The 17,224-nt window shown below is 46.0% G+C and overlaps 1 protein-coding gene across 3 annotated transcripts in view; it reads left to right on the forward strand.

Annotated features, from left to right (window-relative positions):
- The window catches only part of LOC125321298 (limbic system associated membrane protein), a 1,007,901-nt gene that overhangs the window by 879,871 nt on the left and 110,806 nt on the right, over positions 1-17,224 (forward strand). For all 3 annotated transcript variants that reach the window (XM_048293943.1, XM_048293942.1, XM_048293944.1), the window contains one exon: positions 13,671-13,796. In XM_048293943.1, coding sequence (XP_048149900.1) covers positions 13,671-13,796 — 126 coding nt within the window. The remainder of the gene's footprint in view (positions 1-13,670; positions 13,797-17,224) is intronic.

Raw genomic sequence — 17,224 nt, forward strand, 5'->3', positions numbered from 1 at the left:
GGGCATCAGTGGAGCACACAGCAGCAGAGGCCAGAGAGGAATAAATCTCAAAGCAGGTGGTGTCCTTCTCTTTCTTGGTGCTGTGCCTGGTGCTTTGTTGAGATCGGCCCATTGTGAGGAAGGGTCAGTGAACACGTCTTGTCACATGAATGTAAACATCTTTGGATGGCTACAAATGAGGTCACAGGGGGTCTCAGGTTGTTTCGGAAATCAGCCTCTGCCACTCTTAGTCCCTGTGGCTGATACGAGTGTTTTTGTCAGGAGCTGACCATTGATTGTGAGCACAAGGGTTGTAGAAGCTCCTGTGTGGGAAATGGTGAGTTGGATGAAAGAAAGGAGTAAAGAGGCAGATGCATTTCTCAAACAATTTGGTCAGATACTGCTCAGTTTGGGAAGCTGTACTAGCAGGAGGAGAAAAGATGTATTGGGTGAGGACATTGTACCATTGCTTTTCCCATTCCTCAGTCACATCCAACAGACTTCACTAGAGTTCTGAGGGACAGAATCTTTTAAGACATGCATGGAATCCTTTAAAAAAGTTAGTGAGAATCTCCTTAGCTGTGCAGGAAAGCACCTTGGTGCAGTACTTCCCTGGTACAGCCCATCAAAGCTGTTTGCATCTCAGTGCCATGCTTCCAACTTCAGAGTCAGCAGAGAATTTTGTGTCCCTCCTGGCTTTCCAACACAGCCACCGCTCCGTGCCAGAGCTGTGCTTCCCATCTCTGCTGTCCTTCGCTTTCCTTCATGTTCCCTCAGTGCTGTGGTTCTGACCGTGCTCTATGCCCTTTGTCTCCTTTCGCAATCTGGCTTCTTGTTCTCAACATCTTCCCGAAGCACCTCAAGGGATTTCCCGAAGCACATAGTACTGTGAAAAGGCATGTGCCTGCCCTGTTCCCCTTGGACCACAGTAAGCCTCTCCATTGCCTTTCTCTTTCTTGAACAAGGTCTCTGTCTCTATCTCTTTACTTTCCGCAGCACGACTGGGTGGACGGCTTGAATCCAAAACAAGCTTCCCTGCCCAGCGTGGTGGGGAAGAACCTCTCCTTCCCCATTGTCACTACTTCCCTCCTGAGGTAACTCATAAATTGCTCTGAGTCTTTAAATGGGCTGTTATTTCTTCCTTCCATCAGCACTCTCTCACTCTTGACTCATGGTGCAGGTTCAGCTTCAATGGATTTATTGGCATGACAAGGTACACAGGTGATGCCAAAGTTGACAACTTAATTCATCAAGCGTTACTGGCTTTCTCTCACCTGCACTCTGCTGTCACTCCTTTCCTCTTTCCCCCTCCTCAGCTCTCCTTTCTGTCTGTCTGTCTGTGTCCCCCTTTCTCCCTCCTTCCCCCTCTAATCGCCTCCCCAGGTGATAGTTAGCTATCTCACACTCAAGACAGTCTGTCTCTCTTGACGAACGGAGACGTCAATCAGAGGGCTCACCACAGAGAGAAAGGAATTGGTCTTTACAGCATGTTGACTGTTTTCTTGCCTTTGCAGCTTGTATGGAGGCAAGGGCTGAGGGCTGCAGTACTCAAACCGACTTACAGAAGCCACATTTGCTTTAAGGTTGCTTTGGTATGCCAGAAGAGTGAGGTGTTGTGCTAGGGGGACAGAGGAAAGGAGGAAAGCCCATCAACCTCAAATGTGTATAGGCAGGTAGAAATATCATTTAAGAAGAAATCCAACGTCTTGAAAAAATTCCCCCAGAGGATAAACTCTCTTTTAAACAGAGTAGCAAATGATCTCTCCTTCTCGCCCCCCCAGTGCCATAATCCTTTGTTGGCATGGCAATTGCCAAAGTGTATAAAGGAAGAGACAGATCCCTCAGGTATCTGTCAGCACTAGATACAATCTACCCAGGACAGTGTGTGTGTGGCATTTAATCCTCCATACATCAAGCATATGCCCAGGATACAGTGTCACACTGTATTTGCGCTGCATCCCTTGTGCCTATTTGTCATGAATGTCTGCGCCCAATCCAGTGGCAGGATGATCCATAGTGTGATGCCATCTCAGCTATATCTCTGCTTTTCTTCAGGCTTTGGCAGAGTTTTCAGAATTGCATTCTGATGCAAAGTTTCTTTGTATTTTTTATCACTCTTTGTACTTTGGGGAAATAATTTTTGCAGACTTCAGTATATCATGACCATCAGAAAGGAAAGTGTATGTGTATCCTTATCCTTCATCAGTGTCCCCAACTATATTGATTACATTTCTATTCCTGTTCAGATTGCACAACATTTTGTGGGTCCAGCTTTTTGCCTTGGGTTTATGAACCACAGGGAGATTATCTCCTTCCCTGCATTTCCTTTCATGTAAAAGAGTATACATTCTATAATTTGTACCAGCAGTGAAGGATCAAGACTGTTTTCTCTGCCTGGGATTTGCCCTCTTTGTTCTGCCAAGGAACTTTGCAGCATATTAATTCTTCATAAAGAACAGTCTGAGGCTTTCCAGACACTCTTCCTTTACTCCTCCTACTCACCTGTTGCAGCTGTTGATGGTAAGGCATCGTACCTCTTGTGACTCCATTCAGGTACCAGTCCCTGGGGATGCCATGTACTTTGCACACAGTAGTTACCTAAGAATGAGAATGAGAACTGAGCCTTAGAAAGGTGGAGCACAAGTGTGTAGAGCAATACTGAATGTGGAGTACCAGACCAATGGAATGATTCCTTCAGTTTTTCAGTAGCATTGCTTACCCTGATAACTCTGCTTTTACAGAGGCCCAGTTGTGGATGTGCTGTTACAGCAGGGAGACATGGCTTGTGTTTTTCATGGGACTTAGGTTTTGATTCCCTACTGCAGTGGAAGTATTTGCAGTTTTTTGTCAGTGTTCTTTGTTGAAAATCAGAGGAGATATTCCTGCTCTGCAGCCAGTAGCACTGGATTTCTGGGGTGGTGAGTATTTACTTGCAGAACCTTAGATGAAACTTGTCTGTAAAACTGTTTTCCCACTCAGTACAAAGGTGCTGAAAACCCTTCTGGATGTAACCTCATCCTTCTGAATGGACAATGTAGTCTAGGATGATACTTGAGCAGGAAAGTTGGACCAGATGACCCATTGTGATCCCTTCCAACCTTGTCCATTCTGTGATTCCCTCAGTTTATAACAGAGACCAGCAAACAATTCATTAACTTTGAAGAGGGCAGCCTTGAACCCTACTGGGGGAAGAAGATAGTATTTTTATGTGTCCTAGTAAAGCTGCAGGCTACAAGGAATAAGCCTCATGCCTGGCAGTCCGGGAGAAATTCTCCTTTAATTGAAATGGCAACAATTCAATGTATTGTGTTTACAGAGCAAAGCTCTTGGAATTCATCCTTTTCCCTCCTTTGAGGCTGTCTGCATGTATACAGCACATCTTTACCACACAGCAAAGCTTGGAAAGGGGAACAGTAGGAAAATTCCAAGACATCAAGGTGCTCTTGCATGTGGCTGAACTAAAACAGAGCACTTTTTTTCAGCAGGGAACCTCCAACAGCAGAACCTCTCCTTCTCAGGAAACCTTGGCTCTTGGTTGGTTTGTGGGAAAGAGATCACCACAATCACATCTCAGCTCTAGCCAGATGCTTACTTTGTTCAAAGATGCCTTTACTTCAGGAGCACTGTATTTGTTTTTTCCTCTTTTCTGCTGGATCAGACTTGTGTGAATGAGCATTTCTGACAGGAGGGATTCTTTGCCTTGAACTCTTTGGCTTTCCCTTCTCAGATGGCTGATGATAACACCCTGGCCTTTAGAAATGAGGTTTCTGCAGCTTTCACCAAGCTCAACAATGGCTAACAAGTGAAGGTCTCACAGCTGGCATTTCATAACTGTGTATGGTGGGAAAGGCCAACATCTCTGGATCCAGAAATAGTGACAATGCAATCCAGCAATGTGCTCTTGTAGCCCAGAAAGCCAATAGTTTCGTGGGCTGCATCCAAAGCAGTGTGGCCAGCAGGGCCAGAGTGGGGGTTCTGCCCCTCTACTTTGCTCTCTGAGACCCTCACCTGCAGTGCTACATCCAGCTCTGGGGTCCCCAGCACTGGAAGGGCATGGAACTGTTGGAGTGAGTCCAGAGGAGGTCCACCAAGGTGATTAGAGGGGTGGAGCATCTCTTTTACAAGGAAAGGCTGAGAGAATTGGGATTGTTCGGCCTGGAGAACAGAAGGCTTCGAGGTGATCTAATTTCCAGTGCCTTCCAGTACCTGAAGGAATCTTACAAGAAAGATAGAGGAGAATATTTACAAGAGCATGTAGTGACAGGTCAAGGGGAAATGGCTTCAAACTCAAAGAGGACAGGTTTAGATTAGGTGTTAGGAAGAAATTCTTCACTATGAGAGTGGTGAGGCACTGGAACAGTCTGCCCAGAGATGTGGCTATCACGTCCCTGGAAGTGTTCAAGGCCAGGTTGGATGAAGCTCTGAGCAACCTGATCTAGTGAAAGATGTCCCTGGCCACAGCAGGGGAGTTGGAACTAGATGATATTTAATATCCCTTCCAACCCAAGACATTCTGTGATTCTGAGTAAAGGCCCCAGTATGGGATTATTATCTTTGTTCTTTATACTTTTGACTGAAAGCAAACCCAGCATTTCCAAAGTGCTGCTGTAGCTTTCTGCTCCCCTAGAAGCCTGAAAGCAATCTTGAAAGGTGGTTACAGCAAGCTGTCCTGCTCCATTTTGCTCACTTCAATGTGTAAGGAAGGAAAGCCTGCTAATAAAAGACATTCTACATGTACCATGTGCATTTGGTTTGAGTGACAGGCTTGTCACTGAGGACCTGCCTCTGTTGAAACTGAGCCAGATCCCTGGGTATGTGGTATGCACGAGACACTTTGGAGAGTCCTATTCATCTCCCTCTGGCTTATCGAAGAGGATGTGGGATAAACCATGGGCAATCAAAGGAACCTGAGAACAGCCTTTGGACAGTGATGCCTTTTTCACTTAGCCTGTGTGTGGATGTTCATCAGTGGTTCACAATGGTTGTTCTGCTGGCTGTACTCTGTCCCTAATGAGCTGAATATAAGCAACAGCAAAAGATCTGAAAACAAACAAAAAACTTGGCTCTGTTTCTCCAGCATGTAAAGCTATCATGGACAACCTCATCTTCATCTAGAGTGGGGTGTTAGCAGAAATTAACCTCCTCCCCGCTTGCCTGATCAGGACCTTCTCTGAACCTTTAATTCCTGCCCTGGAATGACATAGGTTTTTCTCTGTAATTTTTTTTTCTCCTCATGCCTGGCCTGTGCTCCCTAGTCTACTTCCCAAAGAAGGAGTTAAGAGGGAGGAGCCAAGGGCTGCTGGGACTCCATTAAAAACCCATAATCTTGCTTTTTTGTCTCAACTGGTTAATAAAGCATCCCTGTTCTGGCTGCAGCATTTCCTTGAAGCCATCACCCATTCTCGTTGTATAAGGATTTGTCCAAAGGTCATTAACATCAAAGGAGAAGCTCCCTTGGCTCTGAGTCAAACCCCAGAAAGGCTGCATATTAGGACTCAGCTGCATGCCACATACATCCAACATGCTAAATGTTTCTGTGAAAAAGTTCTTCTTCAGAAAATTCTCAGAAATGTTTTTGGAGGACCTGGACACTAAGGACAACTTTCTCAAAGAATTTCTCTTCCAGGATGGCTGATTATGGCTGCAAAAAGAAAGACTTTGTATTGTTTCAGTCTCATAAGTAAATACCAGATTTAAAAAGAACAGTCAGAGAGAATATATAAACACACTTGAAACAAAGACCAAGAGCTGTGTACATCTGCAGTTCTTAAAATGTTTGGGATTAGGTGGCATTCCAAGAGTTAATCCCCGGGGATTAGCATGGCAAGCACTTCTGTTGTTGTTTACACATGTCCTGTTAGGAAGGCTGGGTTGTCACAGCAGGCTCCTCTAGGAGGGTTAGCCATAAAGCTCTTGAAGTCAGTTTCACAAGCAGAAAGAACTGTAGCAACACAAACAGCAAATGCACAGAGCAGTTCTTTAAAGACAGGAACTGCAGATGAGTGGCATAAATTTAGTATGTTAATCGAAGAGAAAGGGAAGGGTTGTAGCAAAGAACTTCATATCCAGAGGTGCAAATCTGGTGATAAGCGGATATCAGGCATATGCCTGGCTTGTGTTTTGTGCTTTCATTTACATGCTGAGCACGTAACTGAGAACCTGCTCTCCTGGGCTGCATCAGGACCCAAAAATGTGGGTTCTGTAAATCTGTGCTTGGTGAGGGCGTACCAAAAAGCCAGGTGTGTGTGAAATACAATCAGCACTAGGTAAAAGCTGGAGCTCAGGCTCAGAGCTGGAGCTGCTTTAGAGTACAAGGCTGGCGTCCAGGTTTGAAGTGGAGGTGCTAGGCTGTGAACAGGAGTGAGGCTTCTTTTAACCCTGTCACCTCAGTGCACTGGAAAACAAGGCTGGCTTAAGATTTAAGCTATTCTTTTCTGTATTTCTTTCAGTGAGGTAGCGAAATAATTTCTTTCCTGAAGATTTCATGGAGACAAATTCATAAAAAATAAAATCAGCAGGAATGAGTATAAGCAATTGAGCCCAGTTCTATGCTGGTTTTTCCAACAGCTCAGGAATGGGACAGTGCAACACGTTTGTACTCTGTGCTGCTCTCTGTGAAGAAAGAATGTACTGGAAGCACTTCCCATGCAGTGTTATGTGGAACAATCGTCCAGACACTTAACTATATATTGGACGAGGCAGAGCATTCCTTTAGACAAAATATTTTGGCTTGTAAACTCTTACTCTCCAGTGCGGTGAGCTCTGACACGCTACCCAGCTCATGGGTAGCTTTGCACATGGCTTTGATTTACAGGATCCTGTCTGCTTCTCTGCTCCCAGCCAGTGCCATATACACAGTCCCCATCTGGATTTTCAATAATTTCCTGCCTGGCGTCTCAGCGGGTGAGGCTCAGCAGCATGATGGGGGAAGCTCACCGAGATGGCAAGGCCCAAGCTCGCAGCCCCTGTGCCTCCTTCTGCCTGGCCTCTCTTGGCATCAGCAGTGATCCTTGATGGAGATCAGCCCCAGCAGTGCGGAGTGCTGGGGGAGCACACTGTGGGTTGGGAACTGCAGATCTTTTAAAGTGGTTTCCATGCTCTGGCTGTCATAGACTCTTCCCTAAAGGCTACATGATGAGGCACTCCCTTTCAGACAACAGAAGGAGGGAATTTTTACACCTTGTAAAAACACTGTAGTGTATTTTGAGAGGTTTTTTGGTTCCCAGGGGATTAAAAAACAAAACCAAGCCTTCAGGATTTGCCTCTACTTCACAGAAGCTTTAATGCTGAGCGAGGCATTGGCAGAGTGAAACAAGCCTAGCAGAGTGGAAGGTCAGAAGGCTCTTTCAGAGTCCACTCTCTTTAATGAAGTTCAACAACTTCCCTCTCTGCCCTCTCGCTCTGCTGACAGCTTTGTCTCCCTCTGGCTGAGGCTGCAGCGTGAATCAGACCGTAAAAAACACATCTTGGGTCTGATGTCACATTTCTTCTGTCAAATGCTTCAGAAACATTACCATGCCGTGTCCCAAAGGGTGTCTGGATTTTACCTTCCAGCCTCAGCTTGCTCCCTTTGCGGACTTTAGCATCAACAAGCTGTTTCTTGTTACTGCTGTAAAGAGCTGTGATTAGCCTGCTGCACACATAAGAGGGAAATTAAACCATTTAGTTGTGTTTAGCCGCTCAGCCCCTTCTTCAGGTACTCTCTTCACCACTAAACACTTTAACTAAACAATGACTAATGAGGCCAATTTGCTGTCAATTAATTGCCCCAGGAAAGGACCCCTAATTGTGGTGAGCAAGGTGGCTGTTCTAAAGCATTGAAGGACCATATGATGGTCAGCATCCCCCCTACCTCTGCCTTGGGGCTTATTAGCGTTTGTTGTAAAGTGCTGTTAATTGGGATCTGGGGACAAGGAAATAAGAACTCTCAAGGCTAATTGATAGGCACCTGGGGAGGGTTTTAGTGGCTGCAAAGTTCCTTTGACTTTGGAGAGAAGTCCTGATGTTTTCTTGTTTTTGCCCTGAGAGCTGGTGACTCCTGTGTATTAGTGAGTGGGCCTCCTAATTTTATCCAACAGATGGGGGTCCTACTTGCCAATAGAGAGGAAGGAAATAGGCTGGAGGAAGCAACTAATGAGGATATATGGAAGGGATTGTGACTTTTTCCATTTGTATCCAAGGTGCCCTTTTTCGGACAAGCAGTTAGACCACTTAAATGGAGCTTAGGGGCTTTCTTAGGCAGTTTCAATACTGTTTGCATCTGTGTCTTGGAGATATTAAATAGCTTTTGCTGTATTATAGGTCTGTAGACTGGGAATAAGCTGTATTTTTTTAATGTATTTTGTGACTTAGTGACTGTACTGTTGAGCAGTCTTATAATTTGAGATTGGGGAGTAGCTGCCCTACAGTGGAAAGCTCCATCTAAGGGTCTTAGATGCAGGGCACTGTTTATCCAAAGGGAATGGTCCAGCCATCTGAGTGAATTTCATGCGAATGCATTTACAGGGCTCAGAGCTGTTTTCCAGCTAGGTGTCCACTGTCCCTCTGTTTGCATTTTTTATTCTGTCATACCCAAGTTGAGTTCCTAGTTCTGTGCTTCCGGCCCTTTTCTCACAAACCCATCCTCCTGCTGCATTGAGATGTCATGTGAAGCATCATGAAACCAGAGCCCTCAGTGCAGGAGCAAGAAACTGCTGCCCCCAGCCTTTAGGCACCCCTTGTACCACTCCTGCTAGGCAGTGGTTCCCATTCCTGCCACTTTGTGCCTGTGCTGTGACTAGGTGCTCTGATCAAAAGGCAGGGATCTGAATGGCTTGGGAGCTGTGGCATGGGTCAGGTTCTGCATAAATTCCATTAGGAAAGATCTCCAGAAGCCTTGCTTTAGCAAGGGTGGCCTTGATGTTTTCTTGTTCCATCCCCCATTGCACTCCTGGAAAGGTACTCAGGAGCTGGCCTCCCGCTTGTGAACTCGTGTCTCTTAACCTTTGGGCTCACTCATTTACTGGGACATTAGGGGTGTAGCAGTTCTCCTTGCCTCCTTCCATAGCCTTGAATTAGAACACTGATCCAGCCCGCCCACACCATTCCGGGTAATATCTCAGGAGGAGTTTTGAGCTCTGAAGGGCTTTGGTCATAAAAGGCAAGGATAACAACAGCAGATGTTTGCGTGTTTGCTTGTTTGTGGTTTCCTTGCTGCGTCCCGTATGCAGCCCCTGGTCTGTAATAACTGCTATAGCAAGTGTTTTTGTGGAAACAAATCACCTGCTTTCATCTGGAGAGCAACAGTGATTGTGCTGGGGGAGCATGATCTATTTTTCATGTCTCAGTCTTTCTTATTATTTAAATTAATGTGAGTTGCAGTTGTCATGAAGTGAAGGATTGACGGCAATTAACTAGAACAGGCTTGGTGCAAGCTGTTTCTGCACAAGCCTGTTCTACCTAGCTCTGTCACTGTGTCTTGCCTGGGACTTGAAATCTCCCACACCAGCTCTGACCTTGTGCCCCTCCTGCCCTGCAGCCCTCCCAGTCCAGGGCACCCTACAGTATCTCTGCCCTTGCCTCATTCCTGCCTTGCAGCTTCCCTTCTCTTCCAATGCAAGCTTCTGTCACGGAGAATGGCCACTGGTTACTTTGGGGTTTGTTATTTACTGTCAGTGACGTGGAAGATGAGATGCTGGGCTGGCATCAGCCTTGTCCTGTAGATGTGAAATGTAGAAGAAATGAATACGTGAGCTCCAAGTCATTCTTCTCAGTGTTCATTTCCATCTCTCCAGAATCAGTCCCTGCTGTGGGTGGGGCATCCTCCCTCTCTGGGGATGGAGCAGTGGGGTACTACAGTGTGCAACCAGGGGGATGCTAAGCACAGTGTAATGGATATCCCATGTGATTTACACTGAAAGGATGGAAAAAAATCTGGTAGTCTTATATTTTTCAGCAGTACCAGAGACCCTGACAGGGCTTTCCCATGGTCCTTGGAGCCAGAGGAGTGCAGCAGCAGCCTGGTTTCCCCTGAAAGAAAAAGTTGTAGTCAGGATATGAAAATGCCTGGAAGCTCTGTTTAGCTGTAGGACTTGCCCTGCTGTGGGGCTGCAGCCTGTGGGTTTGCCTCTGCTAATGGTTCAGAGGCCAGACACAAAAGAGTTTTCCACTTGAGGGTCAACAGGAGATGGCTGGGCAAATAGAGGTTGTGACACCCAGAAGATTCTGGTCCCAGGAGGTGTTATTCTCAGCAATCCTTCTTCCAGCAGTCTGGGACCTGTGAAAACATAATACAACCTACACATGGGGAAAAATAATAAGGTCAAAGCTTCTCATTTTAAGGCTGTCCTAAAAAGGTGTGTGCAAAGTAATGACAAGTGCCAAGGAGGCAATGCTAACTGTTGCTGGTGCTGACAGTTTTGGCATTTTAACATGCTGGCTTGACGCCCTGAAAATTAAAAGTCAGAGACTTTTTATCTGAGTGAAATTATTGTCCACTGGCTTTGGATTCTAAGCAGATGAAGCCAAGCCAGGTTTTAAATTTAGAGGGAAATGATTTCCTGCCCTATTCCCCCTCGTCTTAGCCTTTCCTTGCCTCCTGACCAGGGTGGCAGCTGAAAGGAGCAAACTATTATATTCCTAACAGGATTTCAGCCTTGGATGTCCTTTCCACCCTCATCTGAAAAAGCGGCAAGCCAGATATGACCATCTGGACACATGCTCTTCCTCTTGGGCATTCAGTAGGCATGGTCAGATCTGCTTGTACTGGCTGAGTTTACTTGATCCTCTGTGAAGTAAAATGTCTTGACAGCTTTGGAAAGTGGCAGTTTATACATGTCCCAACTGGAGCTCTGCTGCTGCCCTGTAGTGGCTTTTGTTGCTCTCTCCTCAGCCATTTTGGCTGGCATTGCACCATTCTGCTAGGACTTCACAGTGGCCCACAGCTCCACCTGCTAGTTCTGCTTAGTTCTTCTTGGTTTGCCGCACAGCTTTTTTTCCTCATGAAAATGTTAACCCCTTGAGGTTATGGTAATATTCCCAGAACGTGGTGTAGCTACTGGTTTTATTCTTGGGCTCTGCATACCCAGGTTTGCCAGTGCACCATGGAGAAGCTGTGCTGAGTGTGCTCCAAAGTCACTGTCCTTGTGCCCCCTGACAGAACACTGGGGCAGAAATAGCAGCCTCTTGTACTTTCCCAGACTAAGCCCCTCTGTCCTCTTCTGTGCATGTTGGTCTTCTCTCAGGTGTGAGGTGGCCCTCTGAATTGCTTTGTTCCCAGTAAGTAAGAGTAGCAGTTTGGATTTCTGCACTGGAACTTTCAGGGCTCTACCAGCCTGCAGGTCTGCTGGCTGGAACAATGCGCAGGTCTGTTCTGAGCCATGGGGACAGGGTGTTCCACTCATCCACTGGGAAAGAAAGGAGGTGAGTTTCCATCCCCTCTTTGAGGAACCTAGTCCTGTCTTTGACTTTCTGAAGGTAAAAGCTTTTTCCTCGTTTTGAGTCAGAATTTTCCCTACATCGCAGCTCATGTTTGCTGCTTTTCACTGTTCACTGTGCACCTCTGTGCATCTCTGAGAAAAGCCTGCCTCTGTCTTTTCCACACATTCCCACTCACTTTTTGTAGAGAGCAATAAGATCTCCCTCAGCCTTCTCTTCTTCAGACTGAACAGACCCATTTCTCTTAGGTTTTCCTGGTAAGTCATGTGCTACAGTCCTCTGACCATCCTGGGGGCCTTCCAGTGGACTTGCTCCAGTGTGTCAATGGCCTTCTTGTACTGGGGAGCCCAAGACTGATCTAGTGCCTGAGATTCTGTCTAATAAGCACCATGTAAAAGGTTTCAGATGTACCCCTCCACTTATGGGGTTACTCTCTTGCTAATACAACCCAGGGTGCTTGGTCTTTGCTGCAAGGGCATACTGCTAACTCATGCTGAACCTAAAGGACCCCCACGTGTCCTGGACTGCTTAAGCCTAGCACTTTCTCCCTTCCAAAAAATGTCAAGGTGGTTGGTCCCTAATGAGGAACTGTGATTGTGAGGCTTCTTCTACCTGTCTGAAGCAGTCTTTATCTATTGCCTCTTCTTTATCAAATGGTTGGTAATAAACACCAAGGAACAAGGGTGACACTGTGATATCCTCTGATCCTTACGTCTGAGCTCTCAGCTAGTTCACCATCCACCGCTGGGTACATGCCAGCCACTCCTTTGCATTTCTTTTCCTCTCCTTTCCAGCCTTTCTTAGAAAGCCTGTATCTGAGCTACAGGCCAGTCCTAAGAGCTGTCTCACTCCAGCTCTTCCAGCCCTATGGGTTTACAACACTGTGAATCTGTGTGAACATCTGATTCCTCCTGTTTTTTCACCATGATACCTTCACTGGTGCATAGGCATGTGGGATGGCCCTCCAGCTGTCCTGCTTTCACAAGGCATGCAAAACCCTTCCCTACTGTGTTGTCCCCCAGCTGCTTCCTCACTGCCCTCTGCATTGTCACTTCTCCACAGATCATGGCAATCCTTCCCCAATGTGCCTGGCTTAAATCCCTCCTTGCCTGGGTGAGTGAGCATGTAGGAAAATAGATGTCTGCCTCACTTTGCTTGACAGGTCCTCTTCCTTCGAGGGGGTCCCATGGTCATAGATGCTCAAGTGTTGTCCATGAGTTTGGGGCCTACACAGAGAGTCTAATGAGCTGTGGGGTGTCAAGAATATTCCTGTGAATCCAGCAACACAGCTGGAAGTAGTGAGCTGCTCTCTTCAGGCTTCATTTCCTTTTCCCCACCTAGCTTATAGGCAGCTTTGCCTCAAAAGGACCATCAGCCACTCCTGCCAGGGAGGGGGAAGGGGAAGCTGCTGTCTGTTTACTTGTGGTAAGCAAAGCAGAAAATGATGTTGTTTCATTCCTCGCTACACACAAATTTGGAAGCCGAAAATATATGAAAGAAAAAAAAAAATTAGAGGATTCCTTTTTAATCAAACTCCCTCACCACCTGACATGGGGTGTGAAGCATGGAAGCAAGACATGGATGTGAGAGAGGAAAGACTGCAACAGCTGGCACACTCCACACCTGGAGGTTTCTGTTCAGGTCCCAGTTCATGGTCACTCTGGTCCCATGACACAAACTCAGCTTGGAAGGTTTTTAAGGATCTTGAATGCCCAAGTCACGGCATCTTAAAGACTCTGCTGTGCCTTTGGTGCTGTGATATGTGGGGTGCAGTCATCCAGAAGCTGTCTACTGCAGGTCGCCCATGGAGGATCCTTCTTGGCTGAAAGATGTCACAGAAACCAATAACTAATACACCCTCTGAGTCGGTGCCTGGAAGCCTGGCATCCTGCAGGAGGATGTAGAACTCCATCTTTGGAGTGTAAAAATTAGCTGGGATGATACTTGGAGCCTGCTGACCCCTTCCATGCAGACTTGGGGCACGCAGGCAAGTTCTTAGAGGTCATTTTATGAAGATCCCCAAACTTTTCCAAACACACAGCACTGCTGTTGCAGCAAAGGCCATTTCTACCTGGAGACCCTTGAAATACAAACTACACAAGAGTACATACTGCTCTGATGTAATTTCAGAAACCCAGGTAGTAGTGAAGAGCGTGCAGCCTGTGAGATGAGTTTGTGGCTGGCTCTGGTTAATAGGCAGGTAGATTAGTAAGCCAGGCAAGCTGTCCTCCATAATTCTGCTTCTAACAAGGTCAAACTTTCTTTTGCCTTCACAGTTCCACCAAAGATCTCCAATATCTCCTCGGACATCACCGTGAATGAGGGCAGCAATGTGACCCTGGTTTGCATGGCAAATGGGCGTCCTGAGCCTGTCATCACCTGGAGGCACCTCACTCCTACAGGTAAGAAATCCAACTGTATTCAATTTCTAGACCATGCAGTAGTTTCCTTCTCTTCCAGCATCAAAGAAAATTTCAGTAGCAATATAGGCAGCAATAGAAAAGTGGCAAGAATCTTAAATGTACTTCAAGCTTGTTTTGTGGTGTGAATTCCCAGGCACAATAACCAGGTTTTCCAAGTGAACAAATGAAATTACTTCAATAGATGCTCTACAGAATTGGACCTGTAATTCTATTTAGCTTAGGTCTTCATCTAGTTGTCCCAGTCTGTTCTGCTGGTAATGCACAGCACAGTGGTGGAGATAAAATGATGCTGGTGCCAGACTGAAGGAAAAGGATTTCTGTTGAGACAGTACATAAAAGAGGTTCTCTCTGAAAACCATGGGATTTGCTTCCTACTGATTTGCCTTAAAAGGGAGAGGCAAATAGTGGCCCAGTTTATTTCATATTACTCTCCACTTTGGCAGACAGCCAGAAGTCTTGTGTCTTCTGAGATGAGTAAAGAAGGTATTTGATCTTCAAGGTGAGTGAAGAGCAGGATGGTGACAGAATAAAGGAAAACTCGCCATCTTTGTTGTGCTATCTGACTGTGCCCTCCATGCTCGAGGACGTGGCTAGGATGGAAGGAGAATATCCTTTCAGTAGCCAGACTCTATGGGGTTAGCAGCTTGGGTTGCAAGGAAACCTTCAACCCATAAAGATTTAACAGTAGGATGAGAACAAGAGGTAGGTTTCTATCCCTCCATATCATGTCCTTGGAGGAGAGAAAAACTCTTTAGATGATTTATCTTCCTATCAGATGTTCTTTAATCTAAAATGCATGGGTTAAGCATTGATTAGCCCCATATGAATGGTCTTCTGTGATAGTCCCGTATATATAAAGGGTTAAAGAGGATTTGAGGTAGGCAGAGAACAAACATTCTGCACGTGCTACAGATAGTGCAACTTTCTACTGCAGTTCAGCAGCCAGAAAAGGGGAGAATGTTGCAGAAGGAAAGTCGGAGAGAGAAAGATAGAATGACACATTGGAACAGAGCTTAATCTAAGGGCTACATCCAGAACCCCTTGGATTTGTAGCCTGTGGTTGAGGTTGGGGTTACTTAGATTTCCTGTCTCGTCTCTTCAGCCAAACCAAAGTTCTCCTGAGCTTTCATGTGTATGAAGGCCAGATACGCAGTTTGTATTTCTGGCCCATTTCTTGCAATGACAGGAGAAGAAAGATGGGGAAAGCCTGCCAGGAAGAGGTGGGAGCAGGGCTGATGCGGGGAAAACTACTCCTCTGTGGTATCATCGTCACTGCCTGACTTTTCTCTTCTGTTTTTTTTCGCAATTAAGCATGACTGTGCTATTTGCATTTATAGGAAAATAGAACCTATTTTTTTAATCTTTAATTATGTATATAGAATCTTCTAGCTGTGGTATTTCTGTTCTTAAAGTTTACTTCATATCAAATCTTCCATCTTACTGCTGCATCAGTCTTTCAGTTCTCTGTGGTAGCCTGTTAATCACCCGATTCTGTCACGTTCCCCCTGTTCCCTCCCTAGCCCTGGCCACTCCCTCAGTTTCTCCCTATTGGCTCCTGTACCCCAACCCCGCCCAGGGACCGCCCCTGGGCCCCTGACAAAACCACCCCGCACTTAAACCACAAGGTCTCTTTACCTCTGAACATCGTGGGGGCGAGATGTGATTAAAGCCATCTCAAACCCTCATGGTGGGCCCTTCTCTACCTTCTTCATCACCACTGCATTGTAACGCTGCTGGCTGCCGGAGCCAGATCGCGGGGCTGTCTGAAATGGACTCCGGGATGAGACTGATGGCATGGCCCTAGGAAACCCCCGCTGTGCTCACAGGGAGCTGCAGCGTGCTAGGCAGAGTCCAGCGGTTACAACAGTTCTCTAACTCCTTGTATTCAAGTAAAAGATACTCCCTAGCTAATCTGTGATCACAGCCTAACACTGAGTTAAGGCCGTTAAATCTTCCTGAAATCTAAGCCCTGGTACACGTGAGAGGCATTCTTCAGAGCAGTAAGAAGATTCTTGTTCTGACTCATCACTTTGGCTGTTGGTGCTTTGTGGGGTATTTTTCAGTTTTACCACCTACTTCATTGTATCAGACACAGATTTCTTTTCTCCTTTTTACAAAAGTCTCCACAGAACAAATCTTCGCTCTGGCTATCCCCTCTGGTGAGCAACAGAACTGAAGAATCCCATCCCTACTTTGACTGTAGGGACAGTTTTCTTGGCTCTGTTGTTCAGTTTTCCAGCATGTCCCTTCACATTTTTTCTCCCGTGCTGTGTGTCTCAGAGGTGTTGCCTTGTTAGCATCCCTCAGCACCATCTCACTGACTCCTTTCCAATCCCTCCTCAGTCCTCCTCCCTGCAGTGAAGCCTGCCAAGCACCTCCTCCGTAACAAACTAGAGGTTATGATGAAGGGCAGGCAGTCCTCAGTCTGTCACCTCCATGTGTCACTGGTTGTGGTTCTCTCTTTTTCCCCATCTGAACCCATCTGCTGTCTTTTACAGATACAGAGGAACTGCTTTCAGGCAGACATCAGGTCTTTGAGCAGCATAAAGCCCAGTAAGGCACTTGTCTCAAAATGGGAGACAGAAGGACTTCTTTTAAGTGTTTTCCTTGAGGTTGACAATTAATATAAATTCCAAATCTCTTCCAGAGCTGCTGCAGTTGGAAATATGTCTTATCTTGGAATCTCCCTTTTCCAGAACTGCAAAGTATTTTGGCTCCATTTATGAAAGTTTTGAAGACATCTGCTATGCATCAAAGAGCTATTTTAGATCATTGTAAAGGTTTCTGAAATATATCTCTCTCCTTCAGTTTTTTTCATGGTTAAACTTGTGACTGCAGAACTGGAAGAAAGAGTGTTATTGAGCTTGTGTAGGAGGTTTTGAATGGACAGGTAGTAAAATTAAACCGGTATTGGGGGGCGAGAGTGCCAAATTACTTTTTCTTTGTGCACTCTCCTCAAGGAGTTCATTAGCTACTTTGTTTACTGTTTCTTTCATTCATTGACTTTGTCAATAGCGTTTGTTGGCTAATTACCCGAGTGAGGACCACAGAAATTATTTCTTTCTTCTTGGCTGGGAAGTGGAAGGTACAAATGCAAAGGGAAGGCAGTGTTGGTACTTATGCAGAGAAGGTAGGGATGCATGTGATAGTTTGTTTAAATGCTGCAATCGTAGCTAACTTATCTGCCTATCTGGGAAGTTAAAAAATTGATTTATAAACTGCTATGTTGCTTCCTGTTCTGGTTCTTCAGTGAGCAGTTGAACCAGGCATTTTTCTCACTTCAACTGTAAGTCCTGATGCCCTGAAGCAGCTCACAGAGAATATACCTCTCCTAATCCTGTGAGATAGCTAAAGTGTGGCTAAGGTTGATGACTGTAGCACTGACACCTGGGAGGGAGGCAGGTAAG

Source organism: Corvus hawaiiensis, chromosome 2 (assembly GCF_020740725.1).
Source record: "Corvus hawaiiensis isolate bCorHaw1 chromosome 2, bCorHaw1.pri.cur, whole genome shotgun sequence".
NCBI classification, from domain to species: domain Eukaryota; kingdom Metazoa; phylum Chordata; class Aves; order Passeriformes; family Corvidae; genus Corvus; species Corvus hawaiiensis.